The following is a 23,233-nucleotide window of genomic DNA, read 5'->3' as shown; positions in this document are numbered from 1 at the left end:
ATGGGAGTTCAGTTCCCAACTGATGCCTGCTGTGTGCCCTGGGGCAAGTCCCCTCTCCCGTCACATCCCAAGCCAAGGGCCATCCCAATTTCTCTGCAGATGGGAGCTCATCATTCTCTCTGCCCGTCGCTGAATTCTCTCTAATTCTGCAGTATCAGTTTGGAGGTGGGGTGCCCAGCACTGCACACAGGGTAGCGATGAGGCCACACCACTGATTTAGATGAAGGCCTGGCAGGATTGTCTGCATTTTTCTCCCTCTCCTTCCCTAGGTATCCTAACAGCTTGTTGGCTTTCTCGACCACGGCTGCCCACTGAGCAAAGGTCTCCGTTGAGCTGTCTATGCTGATGGCCACGCCCTATCCTGAGTTGATCCAGTTAATTCTCTCCAAGGTGCATTACTTTGCATTTGTCAACACAGAGTTTCATCTGCCATCATGCTGCCCATCCCTTGCTTTTGGCTGGTCCCTCTGAAGTCCTCACCATCTTCTCTGGTCTTGACTAACCTAAATAATTTTAGACTCATAGACTTTAAGGTCAGAAGGGACCATTATGATCATCTAGTCTGACCTCCTGCACAACGCAGGCCACAGAATCTCACCCATCCATCCACTCCTGTAACAAACCCCTAACCTATGTCTGAGTTATTGAAGTCCTCAAATTGTGGTTTGAAGACCTCAAGCTGCAGAGAATCCTCCAGCAAGTGACCCGTGCCCCATGCTGCAGAGGAAGGTGAAAAACCTCTAGGGCCTCTGCCAATCTGCCCTGGAGGAAAATTCCTTCCCGACCCCAAATATGGCGACCATCTAAACCCTGAGCATGTGGGCAAGACTCACCAGCCAGCACCCAGGAAAGAATTCTCTGTAGTAACTCAGATCCCATCCCATCTAACATCCCACCACAGACCATTGGGCATACTTACCTGCTGATAATCAAAGATCAATTGCCAAATTAATTGCCAAAATTAGGCTATCCCATCATACCATCCTCTCCATAAACTTATCAAGCTTACTCTTGAAGCCAGATATGTCTTTTGCCTCCACTACTCCCCTTGGAAGGCTGTTCCAGAACTTCACTCCTCTAATGGTTAGAAACTTTCGGCTAATTTCAAGTCTAAATTTCCTAGTAAATTTTGTCTCACCTGTCAGTTTTGTCACCTCCCTGCTCGCTCCCTTTCCCACACCCATTGATAAATGTATTAAACCACTCTGGGCCTAAACCAGAATCTGTGTGGCTCCCTGCTGTTAACCTTCTACTAATGAATGAAAACTATTGATTCCTACCCTTGTTTTCCTGTTTCTTAGCCAGTGTTTGCTCCATGGCAATACCCCATATGCAAGGAAGTCCTTTTTGCACAAAGCACAATTAGCCTGCGGAGCTGGTTGCCACAGGATATTGTTAATACCGAGTGTTTAGCAAGACTGAACAAGGGACTGGACATTTCTATGGCCAATAAGAATACCCAGAATGATAAGAGTAAATATTCAAAGAATAAACAATGGCCCTTGCAGGGCTATGAACTCACCTGCTTCAGAGCAAAAGCCAGCCTCTAACTATTGGGGACTAGGAGGAAAATTTCCCTGAGGGCAGGTTATCCACATCTGCCTACTGCAGAGTTTCTTGCACCTTCCTCTGACGCATCTGGCACTGGCAACTGTCAGAGACAGGACGCCGGGCTAGATGGACCTCAGGTCTGATGTACATGGACCATGCCTATGTTCCTGGGCTTTCTAACTACTGCAGCCACAAACTCATCCAGGATGTGAGAGTTGAGCTGGGTGATATCTGGCTCATATTTCAAACCACTAACTCTGAACTGATGGAGGAATTTTATAGGCACACAGCTGCACTGCTCCTTATCAACACTTCTAACAGCTGGGTTATGGATACTGGTGCTGCTGCATATGGGAGACAGAGCCGAGCTGGGCTCTCAGAGCCTACGGGGAGTTCATGGTGCTGGCAACTAGGAAAAAAACCTTCCTAGTTATATACTGAGCCCATGTGGGTCAGAGAGACGATGGACATGGAGACAGAGCGCCCCAAAGCCTTCCATTGTCCAAGAGCTGGAAAAAAGGAGCCGATCCCTCCCCACCTTATAAAGGGATAATTCTGAGAACTCTTGTCTTTTCTTTAAAAATAATCTTAGCGTTCATGAAAAAAAATCTTAGCATTTTCCTCCCCAAGTATGGTGATAAACTTCCCCTTGGAGCTGAGACCCTGGAAACCCAGTCTCAGCCGGATGGGAACTTTCACCTCCAAGTTGCCCAGGGAACAGATGTGGCTTATCATGTGGAATCAGGCTCAAAGTGGCCCTGATTCCATAGCTGGGATCTCTAGCGCCGCTTGGGCTAGGTCCGCAGTCCTGCTGGTCGGGGATCATTAGGCAGGTGCAGAGCAACAGCTCAGCAGAGGTATCCTGAGTCCTACTCTAGCCCCTGCACACACACAGCTGATCACGTCCTAGCACATGCAATGTTCGGAGAGCTCAGAGTGCTCCTGGAGAGCGTGTACAGACTTGAGGATGGCCAGGGAGACGTTCTGCTTCCAGGGGCTGTCTTTGCGCATCCCAATCCCAAAGCCAGAGCGGAAGAAAAGCTCCCCCGTTGTCACCAGGTCACACTTCTGGGAGGCTTCAAACTCCAGCACTGCCGAGTCCCAGATGAAGGCGTGGAGCTTGCTAACGCAGCACGGAGAAAGGAGAAGCCAAGTCAGTGTGACAGCATGGATTGGCTTGTCTTAAATTACTACAGCTGCATGATCTGCAGAGGGTGGTAACTGTTGTCAGCTATAATGATTATGTATTGCTTATGTGTTCCTTATGCCACCCGATCTTACACCAAACGTTGCACCCTCGATAATCTGTATGTTATTCCCTGATAACCAGAAACGTCTGTGCTTAAACTCTGTACCGGTCACTTTTTTTTTTTAACATAATCTTAATACAGTTTTTACCCATCAGGCAAGGCCAATATAGTCTCTTAAAGGGAAGGAGCAGCACCCATTCTGATCCACGCAGCAGCCCCGCTTTGAAGGGCAGAAGCAGTTTCAGAAGCCCAGAAAGCCTACAGAAAACCAAAGAAGCAAATGGAAGGTCAAGATGAAGAGGAAGAAGAGGAAGAAGACCTCAGAGAAGCACACAGCACTCCGTGACCCCAGCAGCCAGGAGCTTTGCCTTTTTAATGATTGATTTGCCCTGAGGACTTGGGATGGCAAGGTTGGGCAAGGCATCCTTGTTCTGCCCACCGTGGTAGACAGCTTTACCCCACCATGCCATAGCAGCAAGTAATCAGGTCATTGCGTGGCAAAGCATCGCAGCGTATGGGTCCGGGGACTGCTGGCATTCAGAAGCATCCGCTCTTTATCTTGTTCTGTTATCCTCCAGCAGTGTGATATCGTTCAGGATAACCTGGTTAAAAAAGGAATTTAAGCAACTGCCTCCTGATCTGTCTGTGCAGAGATGAGAGAGATCTGTACCCCAGAGATGCAAGCAGTCACTATTAAAATGAAAATTATGTAGGTAAATATCATCATGTATATGTAAGGTGAATACTGTGAAAGAGTATAGTATAAGTTCTGTTAAAATGTATATCTCTCAATATTCTAAATATTTATCCCTTTTCTTTTTTCCCTTTTTTTCCCCCGCCCATCCCATCCCAGGGGCGGAGACAAAAAGAGAAAGCGAAAGATGATCTCGAGATATTATGATATTATTACAGAAGTTAAGAATGAATCTGATGATGAAAATGCGTGGTTTCAAATTACAGGTGAAAGGAAGAGGAACGTGAGAGGGAGGAGGACAGGGAGACAGGAGATGAGAGGAGGGAGAGAGGGCAGCAAATCAGGCGGCAGGAAAATCAGCAGCGGATCAGCGGTGGTGGGATGATGCTCTGCTGCTGCTGGGCTGCTGCAAACATGCTCATGCTGCTTCAGCTTGTGGAGCTTCAGAACGGCAGCAGGATCACAGAGCAGCCCGCGCCCACCCCCCCCCCCCACCCTCTCCCCCCCCTGCCTCCTCACCCAGACGGCAGACGCCAGAGGGAGGCGTGGGAGGCCCACTCCACCCCGTGGACAGCCCAGCCAGCCCAGAAAGGATGCCTGCTATCTTTTTTTTTTTAATGGCCCATCCCCATCCTCCCTTCCTCCTCCCCAAAGCACACTCTTCTCTCTCCTTTTTTTTAAAAAAAAAAAAGAAATTAATTTTTTTAAATGAGTGACTTTATTTGCATAAGTAAGCCATTGGGTGTCAATCAACACACACAACACACACACTGTACCCTGGCTCTTTGATTTGAAAAGCTTCTCTGATTCTTTTCTTTCTGGCTTGCTCTTCTAATCTCCCTGGTGTCTCTGGTGCTGTGTCTGGCCGCCAGGTCATTTGATTTCCCCTCTCCCTCCCCCCCCGCCATAAAGGTCTCCTCTCTCTCAGAGAGATTGTGGAGAATACAGCAGCAGCAATAACATAGGGGACATTGGTTTGGCTGAGGTCTGAAACCACCTGCACTTGCTCACTGCTCAATTGAGATCCTGATCCTGACTCAGGCTGCCTGTGCTGTGGCTTCTTGAGCAGCCATGGCATCAAAGGTAGGCTGGTCCCCCCCCAGATAAGCGACAGGCATTTCAACATCCCCAACTGTTATTTTCTGGTCTGGGAAACATCAAACCCTCCCTGGCCATCCCACGTGGATGTTTGTGAAATATGGGTTCCCTGTTAGGGAATCATTTGCAGCAGTCCATCCACTATCACTGGCCGTTTTCCCAGAGTCACAACCTTCGTGGCAGCAGCTTAGATTGCTGCTTGGCTACTTGCATCACAGCAGCCCCCAGTTAGATTTTCCAACTCCAATTGATTCCCGACTGACCGGTAGCTGTCTAAGGTCTTCAGCATACTGCACGAGTGCGCGAGTGTGTTAAAAATCCCACGATTGCGGTATGGAGCTGAGCAGGGTCCATGCTTGCTGTGCTATTTTGCCCCATCAGGCACTGGGATCTCAACACACCACCGAATGTTTTGTTGTGTGGCCACGCACACTCGATTTTATAAAATCTGTTTTACAAAACCGGTTTATGCAAATTCGGAATAGTCCCGTAGTGTAGACGTACCCAGAGCCGTACTGCGCTGCACCATGGATGCAAAATGGGGTTTACACAGCACTTCACGTTACTCAGCCCCTTGTAGAGACGCCATCTCATGGTGCACAGGGGAAAGGCAGGTCCCCGCCCTGCTGTCTGGGTAGAAGGGAGAGGCCCCTTCCAGCCTGTATCCCCCGCCCCCGCCCCTCCTCAGAGCACCACAGAGAAGCTTTACGCCTTTCTGTGCTTGTCCCAGGTATCATCCCCCCCATACCCCTGCCCCCTATAGCACCAGCACATCCTGGCCTTATACCCCCCATACCCCTGCCCCCTATAGCACCAGCACATCCCGGCATTACACCCCCCATACCCCTGCCCCCATAGCACCAGCACATCCCAGCATCACACCCCCCATACTCCTGCCCCCTATAGCACTAGCACATCCCGGCCTTATACCCCACATAGCCCTGCCCCTATAGCACCAGCACATCCCAGCATTACACCCCCATACCCCTGCCCCCTATAGCACCAGCACATCCTGGCCTTATACCCCCCATACCCCTGCCCCCTATAGCACTAGCACATCCTGGCATTATACCCCCAAACCTCTGCTCCCTATAGCACCAGCACAGTCCTGTGGACAGCTGAATGGCCCTGCTTCGCTCATAACTGGTAGCCCTCTGGCACAGGGACCAGCCCCACCCCGCCCTGATTCCCCTCAGAATTAGTAGATTTAATCCCAGCCAGCCCCAGAGAAGCCTTGTGCCGATATCTGCCCCCCGCATCCCTGCCTGGGCACAGAACAGCACCTCAAACGCTGTCCCTTAGTGCCAGGTCGCCCGGTCCCGGCCCACAGCCATCCAGGCCATTGTCTCCTAGGAAGATCCCCGCGTGGGCTGCAGCACGGACAGGCTGGGCTTGGCCCCACACGCTGCGCCAGGCCCTACGCCCTGACCAACAATGACAGCCGCAGCCCCGCACACTCAGCAAGCCTGAGGGGGGGCGCGTTCCCTGCACAGAACCCAGCAGCCAGGCAGGGCCCAGCCCCTCGCTCACTTGTCCCTGACGGCCTGGATGGCTTCGGCAGCGCTCTCGTAGTTGTGCTTCTCCATGTGCCGGTACATGGTGCTCAGCTCCACCTGCCGCCGGAAGTAAATGTCCACCGAGCTCTGCTTCACCGTGGCGTAGATGAACTTATCGGAGGGGTTCCGCAGCTGCAAGGCAAGGCGGAGCCGGCTGTGAGGCTGGCAGGGGAGCGGCTGGAGCCAGCAGTCCCAGTGCACAGGGGGACGGGGGTCATTCCCTCCCTCCACGCCCTCCCGCCTCACCACTGCATGTCCAGCTGCCAGCCCTCACTCGCCTGTCCGAACTGCTCCCTTCTCTGGTGCACCAGGGCCGGGCACCTGACTCCCTTTGAAAATCCTGGCCCTCCTCAGCAGTGGCCCCCAAACTCTCACGGTGGGCACTGCCTGTGACGTGCCTGGCTTGTCTGATTTCAGCCGTCAGCTCTCCAGAGCAGGAGACGGGGCGCAGCTGGGTTTGTATAGTGCGTGAGTATGAACCGTCTCCTATTAGCTCACGTTCCCTAAGCACTGACAATGACAGCACCTTGATTTGTGCTCTTTCTGGCCAGGATTCCCGGTTCGCTGGGCCGGTCGGCCGTGTAAGCGCCTGCACCAGTATTTGAGAGAACCGGGGCAGAACCGATGCTGGGCTCTATTCTCCTGCCTTTGTGCTGAACACGAGCTGACAGCTTGGGGGGGCTCGATGGGCCCTTCACAACTTTGGAACCCCTCCCCCATCACTGATTCTTATCCCTCGTGTTTTCGCAGTGCTGGGGCGGGGGTTGTGCCAGGAGTTCCCTCTCACCCCTCCTGCCCTAGCCTGCAGGCCTCACCCCTCACATCTCCTGGGTGTTGGCTCCTGCCCCCTCTCACACAACAGAAAACCGCAGGAAGAGCAGATGGGCAGGGGCAGGTCCCATGGCTCAGCTGAGGGGAGCCAGCAGCCTCTTCCCAGCAGTGTCTGGAGAACGAGGCTGGGTCTGGGGAGGGACACAAGGGGAGCACTGCCTTGGCTGCTACACCTCAGCGTAGAACCTTGAGCACTGGTGTTGGGGGCTCCAAGGATTATTGGCGCCAGAGGTCGAGCTGCAGGACCCACTTCCCGGACAGCAGATGCACACTGGACCGTCGTATGTTTCCGCATTTACCCTGCCTCAGTGACACACGACACACACACACCCTCCCAGAAAGACACACGCTAATTACCCTAGGGTCGTTAATGCCTGTGATTCTCTCTTCAGGTCTGTCTAACACCAGGAAGGCAGCCAGGTTGGCAGTGTAGGAAGCCACAATGATCATAGCAAAGCCAGCCCACACCATGCCAAGGATACGAGCAGAGAAACTCCGGGGAGCACCTGAGTGGGGGAAAGGAGAAAGAGTTAGGAGCAAAGATGCAGCTCCATGTGTGTCAGCAAGGAGAGACCACCCAGGGCAGACAGGTACCCGGCGGGACACCATGGATCTGATACCCAGGGATGGAAAACAATCCCCCTTGTCTTGTCTGAACTACCACTGTCCAATCTCGTCTCCTGAGGCTCTCAGCCACAGGGCATTGTGGGAGTCCCATGGCTGACTCCAGGCCCCATTCTGTGACTGTCAGGGCACTGGTGCAAAGGGAGAACACAGGCCCAGTTTGCTGTGTTGCTTCCCAGTACAGAAGCCCCACACTTCCCCTCTGCCAGAGAGGCAAATAGTTCTGCCCTGGAAATGATTGTCCTTGGTCAGCAGTGCCTCCAAACAGACAGCTCAGCTCTTGCCAGAGTGGAGAATTGATGCTCAGTGACATGGTGAGACATGGTGGGACCGTGTCCCAGCCCGCGTGGAAGAGAAACCGTTTGTCTTGGTGTGACAGCAGGTCCTTCCTCAGGAGCCGCTTACACAGCAGAGAGAGTTCATGGCTGGGGGGTGGGGGGGTGGGCAGGCCAGTGCTTGAGTGGGAGGCACTAAGGCAGAGGTGATGTAGGCAGAGGTGATGTGTCTTCAGCAGGGGAACTCATCCTTCTGAGTCAGCAGTGAGCTGGTGCTCCCACATGGTACAACTGAAAGTGCCATGTCCTCACCACCCACCGTCACTGATGATCCCCTGGCATGTTTTTGTACTAGGAGCAGGCATGTTAGGCCAGAATGCAATGACGGTAAGAACATAAGAATGGCTAGACTGGGTCAGACCAAAGGTCCATCTAGCCCAGTATCCTGCCGTCCGACAGTGGCCAATGCCAGGTGCCCCAGAGGGAGTGAACAGCACAGGCAATCATCCCATGCCATCCATTGCTGCACTCAGAGATTTAGGGACACGCAGAGCATGGGGTTGAATCCCTGACCATCTTGGCTAATAGCCATTGACAGACTATCCGCCATGACCAAAGCTGTCATTTGGCCAGGACACTGGGCCGATCTAATCCCACCTGCAGTTTCCACTGAAGCAGGTAACACATCTCACCCTACTGGGTGACCTGCCTGCTGGGGTCCTGCCAGACAGTGAGATTCAGAGACCCTGTGCACGCTGCACATGGGAGCCCTGAGCCTTTCCAGGATTATTAGCCTCCCATGTGAGAGCTTCCCCTGCCCTTCTCCAGCATGTTCATTGTAGGGAACGGTGCAGCCCCTCCCCTGGGACATACACAGCTTTCCTGTGCACGTCACAGGCTGGGCTGCTCAGGACCTCTCACCTCCCTGGCTCCCTCTCTCCTCAGCTGGCCAGCATGCAGGGAGCACTAGCCCTGCTTGGGAAAGGTCTGAGCTCAAGAGAGCTCCTCTGAAAGCCCCAGTGCTCCCCACAGGTGGGTATCGAGCCCCCAGCGCCAGTGTATTGCAGCAGACAGCAGCATGTGAATAGGGACCTGGCTGGTCTGGGAGCCGTCTGCCTCCTCCTGTCCCTGTGGGAGCCCTGCGGAGGGACTCCAAGAGCTCGTGAGAGCTGCTGCTGGTCAGAAGAGTTCATCAGCTCAGCTACAGCTGCTCCGGGGTGGCTGCCCATTGATACGGCTTAACTCAAGGAGGTCACAGAGCTCCCAGCCTGGACCTAGCAGGGGGCCCCTACCTGAGGGGGGCTCAGCAGTGGGGCCAGGAGCAGAGAGGGAGACACACCCAGGGAGGACTTGGTGCTGCCGCTCCGAAAGAGGGGAAGATGGATATGAAGCACATTGGACTGGTGTCTTCCTCAGATCGGAGATGAAGCAACTGGGCCTGCTACTCCGAGGGCCCGGACGTGTGCTAATGCCTTCTCAGGTCGCAGTATTTAAAGCGAGAAGGGACCATCTAGTCTCCCCTCCCGTATACGGCAGCCCATTGAGGTTCCCTGAATAACTCGCATTGAACTCGAGCAGATCTTACCCTCTCCGATCCCAGAGTTCAGCAGCACTCCCCAGGAGAACCACATGGCCGAGGAGAGGGTCAGTGCGTCTTCCTCCTCTTCCTCACTGTTAACCTTGAACCGGCCAAAGGGGCTGAAAAACACAGGGCCAACTGCTTTGCTGCACACACCACCCCAGGCACCCCCGGTGCTGCCCGGCACGTCCCATTCCCAACGCTCCCACACCGGGGCCACGCCCTGAAGCTGCCTTCAGCATCTCCAGCCCCACGTGACTGCGTCGCATGGACCACAACCTCCTCCTGCAGCGTCACACAACCACCTCCTGCTTCCCAGGCCTCCCCTGCACAGGTAGCTCTTCCCACTCCCGTCCATTGGTGTCCCACTGCCGGGGGCATCTGCTCAGCATGGACCTGTCTCTTGGCTCACAGCCCATTGCCCACTTGCAAGGTACGAATGGACTCGGCTCCCACATCAGTTGTATGAGATCTTGGTGCCCACAGGTACGGGGCTGCCTGGAGAGGTGGGCGTCATGCTGCATGAAGGGCTGGACACGTAGCCTCTTGGGGAAATGAGGGAAGCAAATTCCAGAGTCCACCGAGTCTGCCCTGGCCCGAACCCCCTGGATTTAACTCTAGGGGCTAGTAGCTGGGCCTCTAGACTGTCACTGGGTCAAGAGTCAGGCTCCCACGTGTCCAGGAGCCATTCACACTAGATCCATGGTACCCAGAGCCACTCAGGAGCCAGTGCAGTCCATGGAGCCTTGGTAAGACGTTCCCCAGAGCTGACACTGCAGCGGTAGCGGCGCTAGCGCTCGCCAACAGGCCTCGGGGGAGCCCGTGTAGAGCGTGTGTCAGTAACCCAGCTAGAGCTCTCACACGAGTCTCCTCCCTGTCCCCTCCCCACCCTGGCCTAAGTGCTTCCCTTCCCCCTGCCCCCACCCCCACTCCCACCCTCACCCTCACCCAAAGGTCAGTTACCTGAACCGGTCTAAGAGATATAACATCACGGCCACCACATGCACTGAGAGTCCCACCAGCAGCCACAGCGTGCTCTGGAAAGGCTGCATGAACGAGTCGAGGGTGCTGCGGGGGATTTCCTAGCACAGAGGGAGGAGAGGGAAGGAGCATTGGCACCTAGCCGGAAAGAGTCGTTTGGGGAACCAAATCCCTCTGCCAGCCCCCTGCATCCAGCCCTGCCTCCCTCCCCGTCCTCTGCTTTGGATGGTCCCAAGGCTTGACCTGTTCCTGCAGGTGAGGGCTTGTAGTCCCTGCTTTAAAGGGGAGGCTCCAGAGACGCTTTACTTTCACTCAGCCTCCAAGGGAGGTTTAGCCTCCACCCAACAGAGAGAGTCCAGGGGCCATGTCCATTCTCCAGCCTGCGAGGGTTTAGTTTCCTTCTTAAAAGAGAGGATTCAAAGATCGTGTTTGTGCAAAGTGGATGGAAACTTTGCTTTGCCCTGGTGCCATCACTGGAGAGCAGGGAATGGGCCAATGGGAGCTGGGGGGCAGTGCCGGCAGGCGAGAGCAACGCGTGGAGCCTCCTGACCCCCCACCTAGGAGACGGACCTGCTGTCTGCTTCTGGGGTGCAGCATGGTGCCCCAGGACAAGCAGGGAGCCTGCCTTAGCCGCGCTGCGCCGCTGACCGGGAGCCGCCCAAGGGAACCCCGTGCCCCAACCCCCGGCCCAGCCCTGAGCCCCCCCAAACCCAGTGACCACTCCTGCACCCCAAGCCCCTCATCCCTGACCCCACCCCAGAGCCTGCACCCCCAGAGCAGAGCCCTCACCCCCTCCTGCACCCCAACCCCCTGCCTCAACCCGCAGCCCCCTCCCGCACTCCGAATCCCTCATCCCCACCCCCCAGCCCGGATCCCCCTCCCGCACCCATAACCCCTAATTTCTGGCCCCACTCCGGAGCCTGCACCCCAAGAGCAGAGCCCTCACCCCGTCCCACACCCCAACCCCCTGTCCCAGGCCAGTGAAATGAGTGAGGGTGAGGGAGGGGGAACGTAGTGAGCGGGGGCGGGGCCTCAGGGAAGGGTGTTGGGTTTTGTGCAATTAGAAAGCCTGCAACCCTCGGGAGGGAGGAGGCCGAACAGGCCGGTGGTGGCGCTAGTATTGCCAACCCTTGTGTTCATTCACTGCTTAGCAGTAAGTGACCCCACCCAGTGCCCAGGGCGCTGTCCCCGGTGCTAATAACTCACCGGTAAAGCCCAGCAAGACAGCCAAAGCACACACCTCACACGCCAGCAAATACAGGGAGTGCCGGGAGGGGCCGGGGTCTAACGATGGGGCCCAGAGTGACCGTAATGAAAACTACCAGCGGGGAAGGTCTCCGGGTAGTGCTTAAAACTGGGAGGGGGACAGCAGAGGAGAGTCAGTCCCACCCCTGGAGTCACCGCCGCTGACCGACCAACAGCACTGAGCGCAAGGCTCCCGGAGGGGGTCTCACTGCCCCGTGGAGCTGGAGCTAAGGGCCTTGAAACCCACGGGGCCAAGGACCCCGTATAAAATGCAGGGTTGGTGTACAGTGGTTGCAGCCCGCCCAGTAAATGTGGGATGGACTCAGGAGCAGGGGAGGGTCCTGGGACGCAGGCCGTGGGGGCTTGGATGGGGAGGAAGCAGCCTCGGGCAGGGACGGATGAGAGGCCTGGGCAGGAAGAGAAGGGGTGAGGTGGAGGTTTTGTCCAGAGTCACTCATTAGCTGGGGCTGCCTGGGTGCGGGGAGGGACCCCACCGTCCGTCTCGGCCTGTCTCCGAGAGGCATGTCTGCTGGCACTAGCTGCACCGGCCCTTACCTTCTTCACCAGGATGGTGAGCCCCTGGTACTTGAAGGGCTTGGAGAACTCAATGTACTGCGCACGCTCGTTGTTGATGGTGAGGGGCGCCACGATCATGTCTGCCTGGCCGCTCAGGAGCTCCCCCATCATCCCGTTCCACTCCTTCTTATTGCTGTTATTGACCTGCAAGAGCCGGCAGCCAGGGTCAGCCCCGCTCTGCTGCTGGCCCCGAGGTGCCACCACCTCCACAGGCAGCGTCAGCCCATTCAACCTCTCCCACCGGGGCAGGGGGTGGGGGGGGCTTTGGCTCAGGCTCCTCCCAGGAACCCCAGCTGCTGCCGACAGCTGCCCATAGACGCTTCTCCTGCGTCAACACAGGGCAGAGGGACAGGTCCAAACTCACCCGCTCCTGTGTGCCAAATTTACCATCAGCAACCAGGTGAACTTCGTAGGTGAAATTCATCACCCCTGCAAGTCTGATCAGCAGGTCGATGCAGAAGCCATAGCAGCACAGTGCCACAGTGGGGCGGCCTGCAGAGGGGAGCAGGGATGAGGGACGGTTATGCAGCACCACAAAGATTGCAGAGAATCCAGCACATCAGTGCAGAACCGAGCCAGCAGAACCTAGTGAGCCCATGCGAAGGACTGGGAGACCCGTGGCTGCGAATTAGTGAGCTAACGAACAAGTTTGCTCACAGCAAAGAGAAAGCATCTGCCCTGTGCCATGGGGAATAGTGTGGGACTAGTGCCAAGTGCTCCAGTAAACGTTCTGCCATGTATTTTGCCAGCGTGAAGAAGTCACAGCAATGAGACCTCACTGCAACCCTGTGCTCAGAAATGAGAAACACCCAGACATGTTTTACTTGAGATTTAGGTGTGCAGTGAATTAGCAAGGTTAATACCCTATTGGCTATACAGGAGACCTGCCAATGCCACTGAAATGCATTCACCACTGGGGTGGAACGCAGTGGATGTTTAACAGCCCACAGCAACACTGTTCAACAATTCAGGGTAGGAAATGAAGGAGAACACACTGTTCAACTCAAGGAATTTAGGAAGGCAAAGTATCTTCCCACACTGGAATTTACTGCCAGGGGAGATTTTACTAGGGGATGGGGGAAGAGACAAAAAGAAAGAGAACAAAGGAAGGAGACGGTGAGTAAGGGAGAGAAAGGCACGAGGAGAGTCAGAGAGAAGGGAAGAAAGGAGGAGAAGAGAGGAGAGACCTGCATGGGGGGCTGCATCTCTCTGCGCTGGGGCGTCTGAGATTCCCAGCACCCACGTGGCAATGGAGAGGAGCTGACTGGGGTGCTCTCTGGCCGGCCCAGGGCTCAGATATTTTCCAGTGGGCTGCTCCCTTTAATGGTCTGCTGGCCGCAGAGCAGGATTGGGCTCCCTCACTTTTTTGATGTGAGTTGCTGCTGCGTGTTCACTCACTGGAAGAACAGTTACCTGGGATGGTCTCATTGGGTCCAGTGCAAAAGACCTTTTTCACGGGGTCTCCATTGATGGTAATTTCTTCCTTACATGTTCCATCGGCTTGTGTTGCTTTCACGTACACAAAGGGCTCTTGGTGAATTGTCACAATCTGTGGAGGAAGCAGAAATGCCCGTTTGCCTCAGAGACTGAGCCTGTGCCAGGGGCCTTCTCATTCCCCAAGCGGGTGTGGGACACACACCAGGCCCCAGCAAAACACAAACTGTCTGGGCTACTCAGTCTAGCTCCCGTGGTGCCCATCACCAATAAAGGATTGCCCATCACCTTCCCTAAAGCAAGGTTCAGCCAGGAGAGCAGGCTGGGTGGGCTCTGAAAGCAAGGGCAGGAAGTGTGTGTTGAAGGGGTCAGAGGTCACAGAGGGAAGGCTCCTTCAAATGCATAATGATAATAATAATAATCCTCCCCCCACCCCGCTCTCCCGCAGCACTTCTCCCAGCGCGTGGATTTCAAAGCACTTTACACATGAGGCTAATAGCATTACCCCTGTTTTACACATGGGAAACTGAGGCATAGAAGGAGGCAAAGTAACTTATTCAGGGTCACACAACAGGCCAGTGACAGAACCAGAAAGAGCACCCAGGTCTCCTGCATCCCAGGCCAGTGCTCTGTCCAGTAGGTCACACCAGCTCAAGCTAAAACGAAGCCCCTTTAGCTTTGAGCTAGGAACCGGCCAGGGCCCTATTTACAAACAGACAACGCACCCCTGAATGAGTCTGGGCCTGCCCCTCATTCACAAGCCCCTGAGCGCTGCTCTGCCAGGGCGGAGTTTGTCAGCGCACAGACGTGCTTTCGTGTAACTTCACGCACTCCCACGGTACAGCCCCTTGGCGCTGCTGGCTCAGCATAAAGAGGCTTTTTAGTGTGACTGAGACCCGTCCTGCCCCAAGGCCAGGAGATCCATGAGCAGGGCCGCCCAGAGGATTCAGGGGGCCTGGGGCAAAGCAATTTTGGGGGCCCCTTCCATAAAAAAAGTTGCAATACTATATTCCCATGGGGGCCCCTGCAGGGCCTGGGGCAAATTGCCCCACTTGCCCGCCCCCCCGCCCCCGGCAGCCCTGTACATGAGATGAGCTACCAGTGGCTCCATCTCACCCAGCGGAGACATTTGCTGGTACCTTCAATTTGGTTGACATCTGATAGCCCGCTGGTTTCTCTGTCTCTCCCCCCGGCCAGATGATCTTCCGGTCATTGGGCAGGACCTGCGAGTGTCACCGAGAGGAGAGAGAGACATCAGATGCCTGGTGCAGGCTCTGCACCTCCATCCGCGGATCTCCCTGGAGGAACATACGTACATGGCTGCCATTGTAAACCCCAACTTGAACCAGTTTCCGGTTCTGCAGGTTCATGATGCTGTAATTGGCGAATTTCCTGTCCCCGTCTTCATTGAACTCCACTCTCCCGGTCACGCCCTCAGTGTACTTGCACGACATCAACACTCTGCAAAAAAGATCCCCGTTTAGGTCCCAGTACAAGTTTCTTCATCCGCTCCCCTCCCAGAACACAGGGCAGCAGGCGGAGGAGAGCTCAGTGAGGGGCAGCCTGGCTATCTGGGGAAGAGATGTGGTAGCTAGGGGATTGGACCCTGCTTTAGTCAATGAGATAAAAGTTGTGGATCTGTTTTCCCTAGACTAGAGAGGCCCCAGCAGCTTGCAATGAGCCCAGGAACTACCCCTGAGTTTTCAAACCTCATGGAGCCCTAAGCTCAGCAGTTTTACTCTATGAACTGAGCAGTGGAGCAGACACAACAGATTGAAACGAATCAGACCATGTGAGCTAGCATGGGACACTGGGCACTGAATAAATATCAAGAGAGGGAGGCTACAAATTCACTTCTTCCCCCAAGCAAGAGTGAGTCTCACCAAGATGAGATCCTGCAGAGCAACTGAGCTCCAGGGCACCCAGATCCCATCCCGCAGAGCAACTCAGCCTCAGATCTCCCAAGTGCCCCAGCACCAAAGAGCACGCCTACAGCCTCCCAGATCAAATGGCCACCCCAGGGGTAAAGCTACAGATTTCATGAACAAAGCTCCTTTGCGTGCACAGTGCACAATTTTCTAAAACTCTTACATTTTCTAAATGAAAACCATTTCCCCCAATTCTATTCACCACTCCTCAGTGGGGTCTAGTTCCGTGTGATGTTTCAAGCTGACATGCTATTGTGCTGTAGGCCAGTACAAAATTAAATAAAAAGTTACTAGCATTTTTTTTTATACCATGAACAAGATTATGCTTATATTTGTTTCATTCCCTATTAGTGTGTTGCTTAGACTTTGCAAATTGATTTTCCACATTCACCAAAAGGAAAATGAATTTCTTGGAAAATGATCATCTGAAAATAGCTGATAGGAATAGCAGTGGTTGTGCACATTCCCTGCAGTTTCCTGCAGTAATCGCTGTTGCTCTTAATTATTCTGCACAGATTTACTTTCCATCCTGAGTGATGAAATCATGTAGGTTTAAAAAGAATTAAAAAATTAAGTATCAATTCAAACCCCCTTCCCTCTCTCCTCAGTGGATTAATTCACCTGCAGGATTAGCATGAGAACCTCGGGAGGCTGATACCTAGTCCTGTGCTCCAACCACTAGCTTACACTGCCTCTTCAAACATTTGGGTAATTTGGGGAACTCATAATCCAGTTCCTACCCAAAGTAACAATTGGTAATAAATAACCAAACCTAAGGTATGCAGGAGTGTGCCCAGGTACCTCTTGAAAAGAGGGCCAGTCTTCCAGATGTTGGTGTTCCCAACGCAGCCTCTCGGGGGGTCCGTGATATTCTCCTTCTCGAATAAGTCATGCACTGCCTGAGCTACCACTGCGACGGCATCGCTGATGTGAGCTGACTCGTTCTTCCCGTTAATGAGCTGCAAACCAATCACGCCTGGAGCAAACAGAGAGCATGGCACTGGTCAGAGAGCCCCAGGCAGACATGCCCTCCCTGCAGGTGCTTCTCGCCAGCACTGGACTAAGATCCATGGATCCCCTGCTCCTGGCCTTCAGCTAGCAGAGCTCCACCAAGAGGCCAATGAACTCTGGACCGTGGGGGACCCACTCCCTACAAACCTTGGTGCTGAGGAGTTAGGCTCAAGCTGGGTCTACCTGATTGCCAGTTTCCTTCTGTAGGAAGGCACTTTGCTACTTTGCTCTGTGTTATGGGGAGCACACGGCAGGCAGGCAGGCAGCAGAAGGGGTAGACAATGCATGTGGAACTGAAACCCAAGAGGCATTACTGGCAGAACTGGAGTGGGTGTTTGCTCTGGGCAAGGCCCGGGGGAGTGATATCCGCTAAAGCTGTTGTTGTTCCCCTGGAAGCAGGCAGAGAAATAAGCTTGGTTAGCGACAATTTGAACTCAACGCTGCAATTAGACTGACTGCAACACAAAGCAACTCTAATCCCAGTGAATTAGCTTCCCATCCTCAGTGTCCTTTTAGCTGATTCCCGTCCAAAGTGCTGAATGCACTGGACTGCTGCTATTGCAACATGCTCTCAGGATGCAGTCAGACACTATATGAGGTTGCTTTAGCCAATCCCGTTTGGAAAGGGAGGGGCTTAGCAAAAGGCTGCCCTTCCCCACTAGGTCTCTGAAACTGAAGCTGGCATAAGCGGGGATCTGGCCCTAAAATTATTTGGATGTTTGCAACATCACACATGACCTTGGAGAAAGAACATACTTTCAAGATTTTATTCTGAGTGCCGAGTTCCTCCTGCCTGGGACTGTTTTTCTAATCCATCTCCTCTTTTCCTTTTTACAGAGAAGCAGGGTTTTTGGATGCTTTATGGACACTATGAAGGCTTTCTGGAAACCTCTGCGAGCTTTATAAGAATGGTCATCCTGGGTTAGACCAACGGTCCATCTAGCCCAGTGTCATGTCTTCCAACAGTGGCCAGTGCCAGGTGCCCCAGAGGGAATGAACAGAACAGGGAATCACCAAGTGATTCATCCCCTGTCGCCCATTCACAGCCACAGCGTTTTTGCAAAACGATTCCCTTTTGGCTTAGTCTCTGCTCCTGAAGAATTTCAGAGAGTGGTATCTCAGCTCCAGGGTGCAAGTTGCTATTAGGAGGACAGTCTCATCTTTGCTTAATCTCTTCCGGAGCATAATGCTATTCTGGCCCAGGTGCTACCCTAACTGCAACTAGCTGACATAAAGTTGAAGGAGGCCAAGTGCAGTTTTGCAAAAAATGCTGTTGAGTTCCTAGGGCATGACGGCACTCAGGGTTTCTAGGGCATTCTCTGCCAGCTCGTGGTATGAAAGCGACACCTGAATGGCTGCCAGCTGTTGCTCCGTTACCATTACCTGCTGATCACAGCGGCTAAGGTTTGTTCCTTGGCCTAGCTTAATACACAGGTGGCCATGCTTTGCCCAGTTTCAGTACCCTTGCCAAGCCGCTGGGAGATTTAACCCAGGGCCAGGGACAGTAGATTTGGACCGAAGAAACAAAGCAGGATTTAAAAACCCTGCGTCAAGCCCTCTGTCAGATCCAATCCCGTGCTTATTTTAATCCATGGAAGCCCAAAGTGGTTCAAACTGGTGCATTCAATCAGCGTCTGGGCATAGTTCTGCTCTAGGAGGGATGGCATCCCATACTCTCACCCCAAGAGATGCAAACTATTCCCAGACTGAGCTATAGCTCTTGGCAATGGTTTTTGCTATTATATGCTTCAAGGTTTACATAGTGAGAAGACATTTCACCTTTGAACCTGATCATTTGTCTATTCCAGGCCTCTGTCATAAGGCAATTGATCTACTGCATGTGAGGCTGCAGTGGTGGGTTATCCAGCTGCAGCAGTATGACTTGGATTTGGTACATCTCAAAGGAAGATGTAATATACTTGCCCATGCTTTTGAGAAATTCTGCTGGTTTGACACCCTCGTATGCAGAAATAGCAGCGCACACCGTATGCTGTTGACTGAAAGAGATGTCAACTGACTCAGGGAGGACCGCTGATGCCATCTTCAAGATGCTGAACTGTGCAAGGTGATATGTGCTGTACAAGGAGGTTGGCCAGACCCAGTCCTTAGCACAACTTGTCTACAGTCTACAAAATTCATTCTGAGCTCCCAGTGAAGACATGTGCTACTCAATATATTTTATACAGAGAAGCCCGAATGATCATCCCTGTTGTGACAAGCAATCCTGGATATGGCTCATGAAGGACATTTGGGGATTATCAAAGATGAAGGAACTTCTGCAGAGTTATGCTCGGTGGCCAGGGCTGCCCTCAGACACTGAGTGACATGGATAGAACTATTGTTCCTCTGGCACCTTTGAAACTGGTAGTTGTAGACAGACCGTGGCAGACAATTGCAGTGGATATTACTGGCCCCTCAGTTGCACTGCATGGCTACATACTGTTGACCGTTATATACTATTACTTTGCCCCATTGCATTCATAATTTCACAAGGCACCTCAGAGGAGTTCATTTCTTGCCTAACCACATCATTCGCTACGTTTGGTCTACCAGAGTGCTTTCTTTCAGATAATTGGACACCTTTTGTATCCAGAGAATTTGAGGTCTTTCTGATGAGTATTGGTATGGTACATTATAAATCTGCTGTGTCCCATACCCAAGGAATAGAACAGTGGAGAGACTACATGGGACTCTGGGAAAGCATGTACTTCACATACTGAAGGAATGTCAAAATACCTCCTTCCCTGTTGCATTAAGTTGTGCTTTATATGATATTTGGAGTACATCCATGAACGTATTGGAGAAACCCTGTTCTATTGGCTCTTCAGTCAACCTATGAGAACCAAGTTGTCCGTGCTGATGAAAAAGGTTCATCCCACTCCTCTGCCATCCTCAAAGCTAACTGATGTGTCTAGGAAACATGTGAGTTTCAACAAGAGTATCTATGCAAGACTCCATGTGTTCTATCCTGGACAAGGAATATATGTTAGGGGAGGGTCTGGAAGCGTTTTCAATACTTGTGGCATGATCTTGGAAGCTTCAGGGTACAAAGTGTGGCGAGTTTACCACAGTGAGAATTCATTGTTAACCAGTGAGATGTACTGCCTACTGAATGGGAACAGATAGGGAAGAGGACGCTCTTTGTGCATATGATGTCAAGTGGCCAGTTGTGGAAGTTGTGCCACAGCAACAGCATCCACCTTTTGTGCTGCATCAGAGGTATCACCTATGGCCCCGGGATCACCTGGTGCCTCCGGCCAGTGTGATAGACCCAGGCCAGTTGGGTACAGCAGAGTAGTAGAAGGGAGAGATACTGGCCACTGGATAAGCCGTTTTCTGTTCCCTGAGTGACCAGAGCAGGGGCTGCTCCAGGCTAATGAGAACACCTGACTCCAATTAACGTGCAAAGAGTCAGGCGAGGCCATTAAGTTAATGTGACCACCTGACTCTAATTAAGGCCCTGCTGATACTATAAAAAGGGCTCACTCCAGCCAGGCAGGGGAGAGCCAGAGGAGAGGAAGTGCGGCTGAAGGGCTGGTTAATGAAGACACCCCCAAACCATTGGTAAGGGAGCCCTAAGGTAAGGGAGAAGAAGGGAGAAGCAGGAGATCTGTGGGGAAGTGGCCCAGGGCAATGTAGCAACTCTGGCAGTGAAAAGTTGGCTGCCAACAGCTGCTACCAGTAGGGTCCCTGGGCCGGAACCCTGAGTAGAGGGCAGGCCCGGGTTCCCCCCAACCCACCACTACAGGAACATCTCCTGGGAGGGGAAGTCAGGTCCCTGTCAGGACAGGAGGCTGAACAGAGACTGTGGGAGTTCTCTCACCAACCTCCTTGCAGCCTATGATGAAAAGGGCTCAGTAGACTGTGACCCTGGCCCTAGAGAGAGATGGTCACAGTGAGCCACTGAGGCTAGCATAAACCACCTAGAAGCACAGGACCCGTGTGTGTGTGTGTGTGTGTGTGTGTGTGTGTGTGTGTGTGTGTGTGTGTGTGTGTGTGTGTATGTGTGTGTGCGCACGCATAGCCTGGGGTATGTGCAGCTACTCAGAGCCTGCTGCTCCGTATCTGCTCTTGGGACTGTTACTATGTTTTATTCAGACTGTTGCTGTCCTAAGTGGCTCACGGTTAGTGCATGTTTTGATTGACAATGCACCTGGGTGTTTTGCTGCTGCTGCTGCTGCTTCTTTTGTGTTTGTTTGGTGGCGTGGGGATTGCTGTTCTGGGGTGCATCAGAGGGTAACATCGTTAGTAACAGGCAGTAACATCGAGCTGGTTGTTTTCTCAGAATGCTCTGTGACAGCCAGGACAGCGCTCAGAGTACTGTCTCCTCCCTGGGCTCTCCTCTTGAACCCAGGAGTCCTAGTGATGGGCCAAGATCTCACTGCACTGCACTGCACATGCAATGAACATTAGCACAGAGAGGTGGAGGTAAGTACCGTCAGGGGCGTATCGCAGGGCATTGCCAGATATCTCTCTCTCCCCCACCAGCCACACGTATCCTGAGCCCGTCATATTCAGCATGGCTGCCGATCTGTACACTGTGGCAGCGTCATCCTCACTGAAAAGAGACAAAAGAAAGTGACAGTGATGAGTCTCTCTCGATCGCCCCATGTACCAGCTGCCTCCCTCTCCCCTGCTCTGGTTCAGACCCAGCAGGCTGAGGCAGAATGGCCAGAATGAAACCTCATGCAACAGCAGAGAGAATTCCCCATCCTCTTTCCGTCCTCTCCTCTCCCTGTGGGGCTGGGATTCATGAGAACAGGATGCAGTCCAGAGCACAAAGGCAGAGGGTTAGCGGTGATTGGGACGTCTCCCCCAGTCCAGCAATGTGCGTCACAGCCAGCCCAAGGTGACACGAGCACTTGCTGAGTGGGAGCAGACAGAGGGATTGAAGATACGGCTCCCTGTTCTGGAAATGCCGGTGACAGTGTGAGCGGTGATCAGCCCAAGCAGATGGACTCCAAGGGCTGAAAGAACCTGGTTTTCTGCAAATGATAAAAAATACAAGAAGACACACCCAGTCCCTGCCGTCTGCCTCTGCCTCTAGAGAGAATGTTCTTCGGGTTTGCCAGTGGACATGGGCAGGGCGCCATGCGGTGCCGATGTGGCTAAAACAGGACTGAAGTGTGCTGTGAGGCCTCCCTGAGTGCGTGGGTTTGACTTTGGCTGTGAACAGGAGGACTTGTGCTCAGTGTGTTTTCTCTCCCCCCTCACTCTCCCTGGCTGAAATCACAGCAGGAAGGAGCTACATTGAGACTAGAATCTGTTCGGGGAAAGGCAGAATTTACTTGTCATTAATACGGGAAAGAGCTTCATCCGCCACCCACCCACCCAACACCAGACCCAGAAGAGGGAAGTGATTTCCCTACAGAACCCAGACCGGCATTCATGGGCACTGCCAGTTCATCATCCATCATCATCGTCGTCATCATCATCTGCCTTCTCTAGCTTTAAATGTTTTGTTTATGTGTTTGAAAACTCTGAAGATCCCTGTTACTACAGAGGAGCCTGTTACCACAGAGGAGCCCCATACCCTGTCTCCTCTGCTCCCATTCTCTGTCACTATGGACAACACCCCACCCTCCAAAACTCACAGGCCCATTGCCGGGGCCTCACCAAGAGCCAAGTGTCTGTAGTGGACAAAGCCCATCACTGAGCAGCCAGGAGAGGAGGCTGCATTGTGTGCCAGCCACAGGAGAGGCTGGGGAAGGGCTGGAGAGAGCGATGCTGAAGGAGAAGCGGCAGGGGCAGAGGGGAGAAGGGGAATAGGACCATTATTTCCATGGGATGATATTCCAGCCAGCCCTGAGGCTGGGCCAGGGGATTGATGCACTTTTTGCTGTGTTCAGGGTGAGCTTTCTTGGCTTTTTTTCTCCCACCTTCTAGCAAAGAAATAACCTAGCAACCGGCAGAGGCCATGCAACCACCCATTGCCCAAAACAGATCTGCTGCTTGGCAAGAGAACTGTCCCTGGGGCAGCATCCATCTGTCTGCTGAGGCGAGGGGCGAAGGAAAAGGAAGTACAACCAGGGGAGAACTGGTGGCGTCTCAGGAAGGCAAGGGCACCCTGTAACTCCACTTGTCGCTCTTGTTTCCAACCAGCTCATCAGCAGCCCTCCAATAATCCATCTTGCCCAAAATCCAGACTCACTAGGTCTGGGGGCTCTACTCATCTTAGCCTGATTGTAGCTCATTTCGTCTTACTTGACTGACCTGTCTCTAAATCTGGTGATTCACCCTTGCTAAATCCACGCTCCCAGGTGCAGCTGAGGGTTAGGGTTAGGGTTGACCCAGGGGCCTCTAGAGCCAAACACAGGAGCTAGTACGGCTGCAGCTGCCCAGGCAGTGGCTGTACCACGCTCCCAGCCTGCGTGCATTGGGCATGGCAAGGGGGGATAATGTGCACTCTCCTGCAGCTAGTCACAAATATTGTCCCTACGGTCTAACTATTCCTAACATACAAAACCCTTCTGCACATCTGGAAGTTCCTCTTCTTCCCATTGTAAACATTGGATCTGGACTTGCTGTTGCCAGTCAGTCAGCACCAGGCTTTTCTAGGATCAGCAAATACCCTGAAAACAGCACCTGCCTCTTCAGCTA

The 23,233-nt window shown here is 53.3% G+C and overlaps 1 protein-coding gene across 15 annotated transcripts in view; it reads right to left on the bottom strand.

The window, feature by feature from the left end:
• The window catches only part of GRIN1 (glutamate ionotropic receptor NMDA type subunit 1), a 75,191-nt gene that overhangs the window by 12,360 nt on the left and 39,598 nt on the right, over nucleotides 1–23,233 (bottom strand). For all 15 annotated transcript variants that reach the window (XR_005589917.1, XR_005589912.1, XR_005589914.1 and 12 more), the window contains 12 exons: nucleotides 21,070–21,191; nucleotides 16,424–16,598; nucleotides 15,011–15,155; nucleotides 14,834–14,917; nucleotides 13,674–13,809; nucleotides 12,625–12,752; nucleotides 12,240–12,404; nucleotides 10,422–10,540; nucleotides 9,465–9,577; nucleotides 7,338–7,486; nucleotides 6,124–6,281; nucleotides 2,513–2,674 (listed from right to left, as the gene is read on the bottom strand). Coding sequence is in view for 9 of the 15 variants with exons in the window: in XM_039506554.1 (XP_039362488.1) it covers nucleotides 2,513–2,674; nucleotides 6,124–6,281; nucleotides 7,338–7,486; nucleotides 9,465–9,577; nucleotides 10,422–10,540; nucleotides 12,240–12,404; nucleotides 12,625–12,752; nucleotides 13,674–13,809; nucleotides 14,834–14,917; nucleotides 15,011–15,155; nucleotides 16,424–16,598; nucleotides 21,070–21,191 (1,656 nt within the window). In the remaining 6 variants the exon portion in view is untranslated. The remainder of the gene's footprint in view (nucleotides 1–2,512; nucleotides 2,675–6,123; nucleotides 6,282–7,337; nucleotides 7,487–9,464; nucleotides 9,578–10,421; nucleotides 10,541–12,239; nucleotides 12,405–12,624; nucleotides 12,753–13,673; nucleotides 13,810–14,833; nucleotides 14,918–15,010; nucleotides 15,156–16,423; nucleotides 16,599–21,069; nucleotides 21,192–23,233) is intronic.

This window comes from Mauremys reevesii, linkage group 19, assembly GCF_016161935.1.
Source record: "Mauremys reevesii isolate NIE-2019 linkage group 19, ASM1616193v1, whole genome shotgun sequence".
In the NCBI taxonomy this organism is placed as follows: Eukaryota; Metazoa; Chordata; order Testudines; family Geoemydidae; genus Mauremys; species Mauremys reevesii.
Note: the sequence above shows the minus strand (reverse complement) of the source record. Positions and strands in the feature narration are given on the sequence as shown.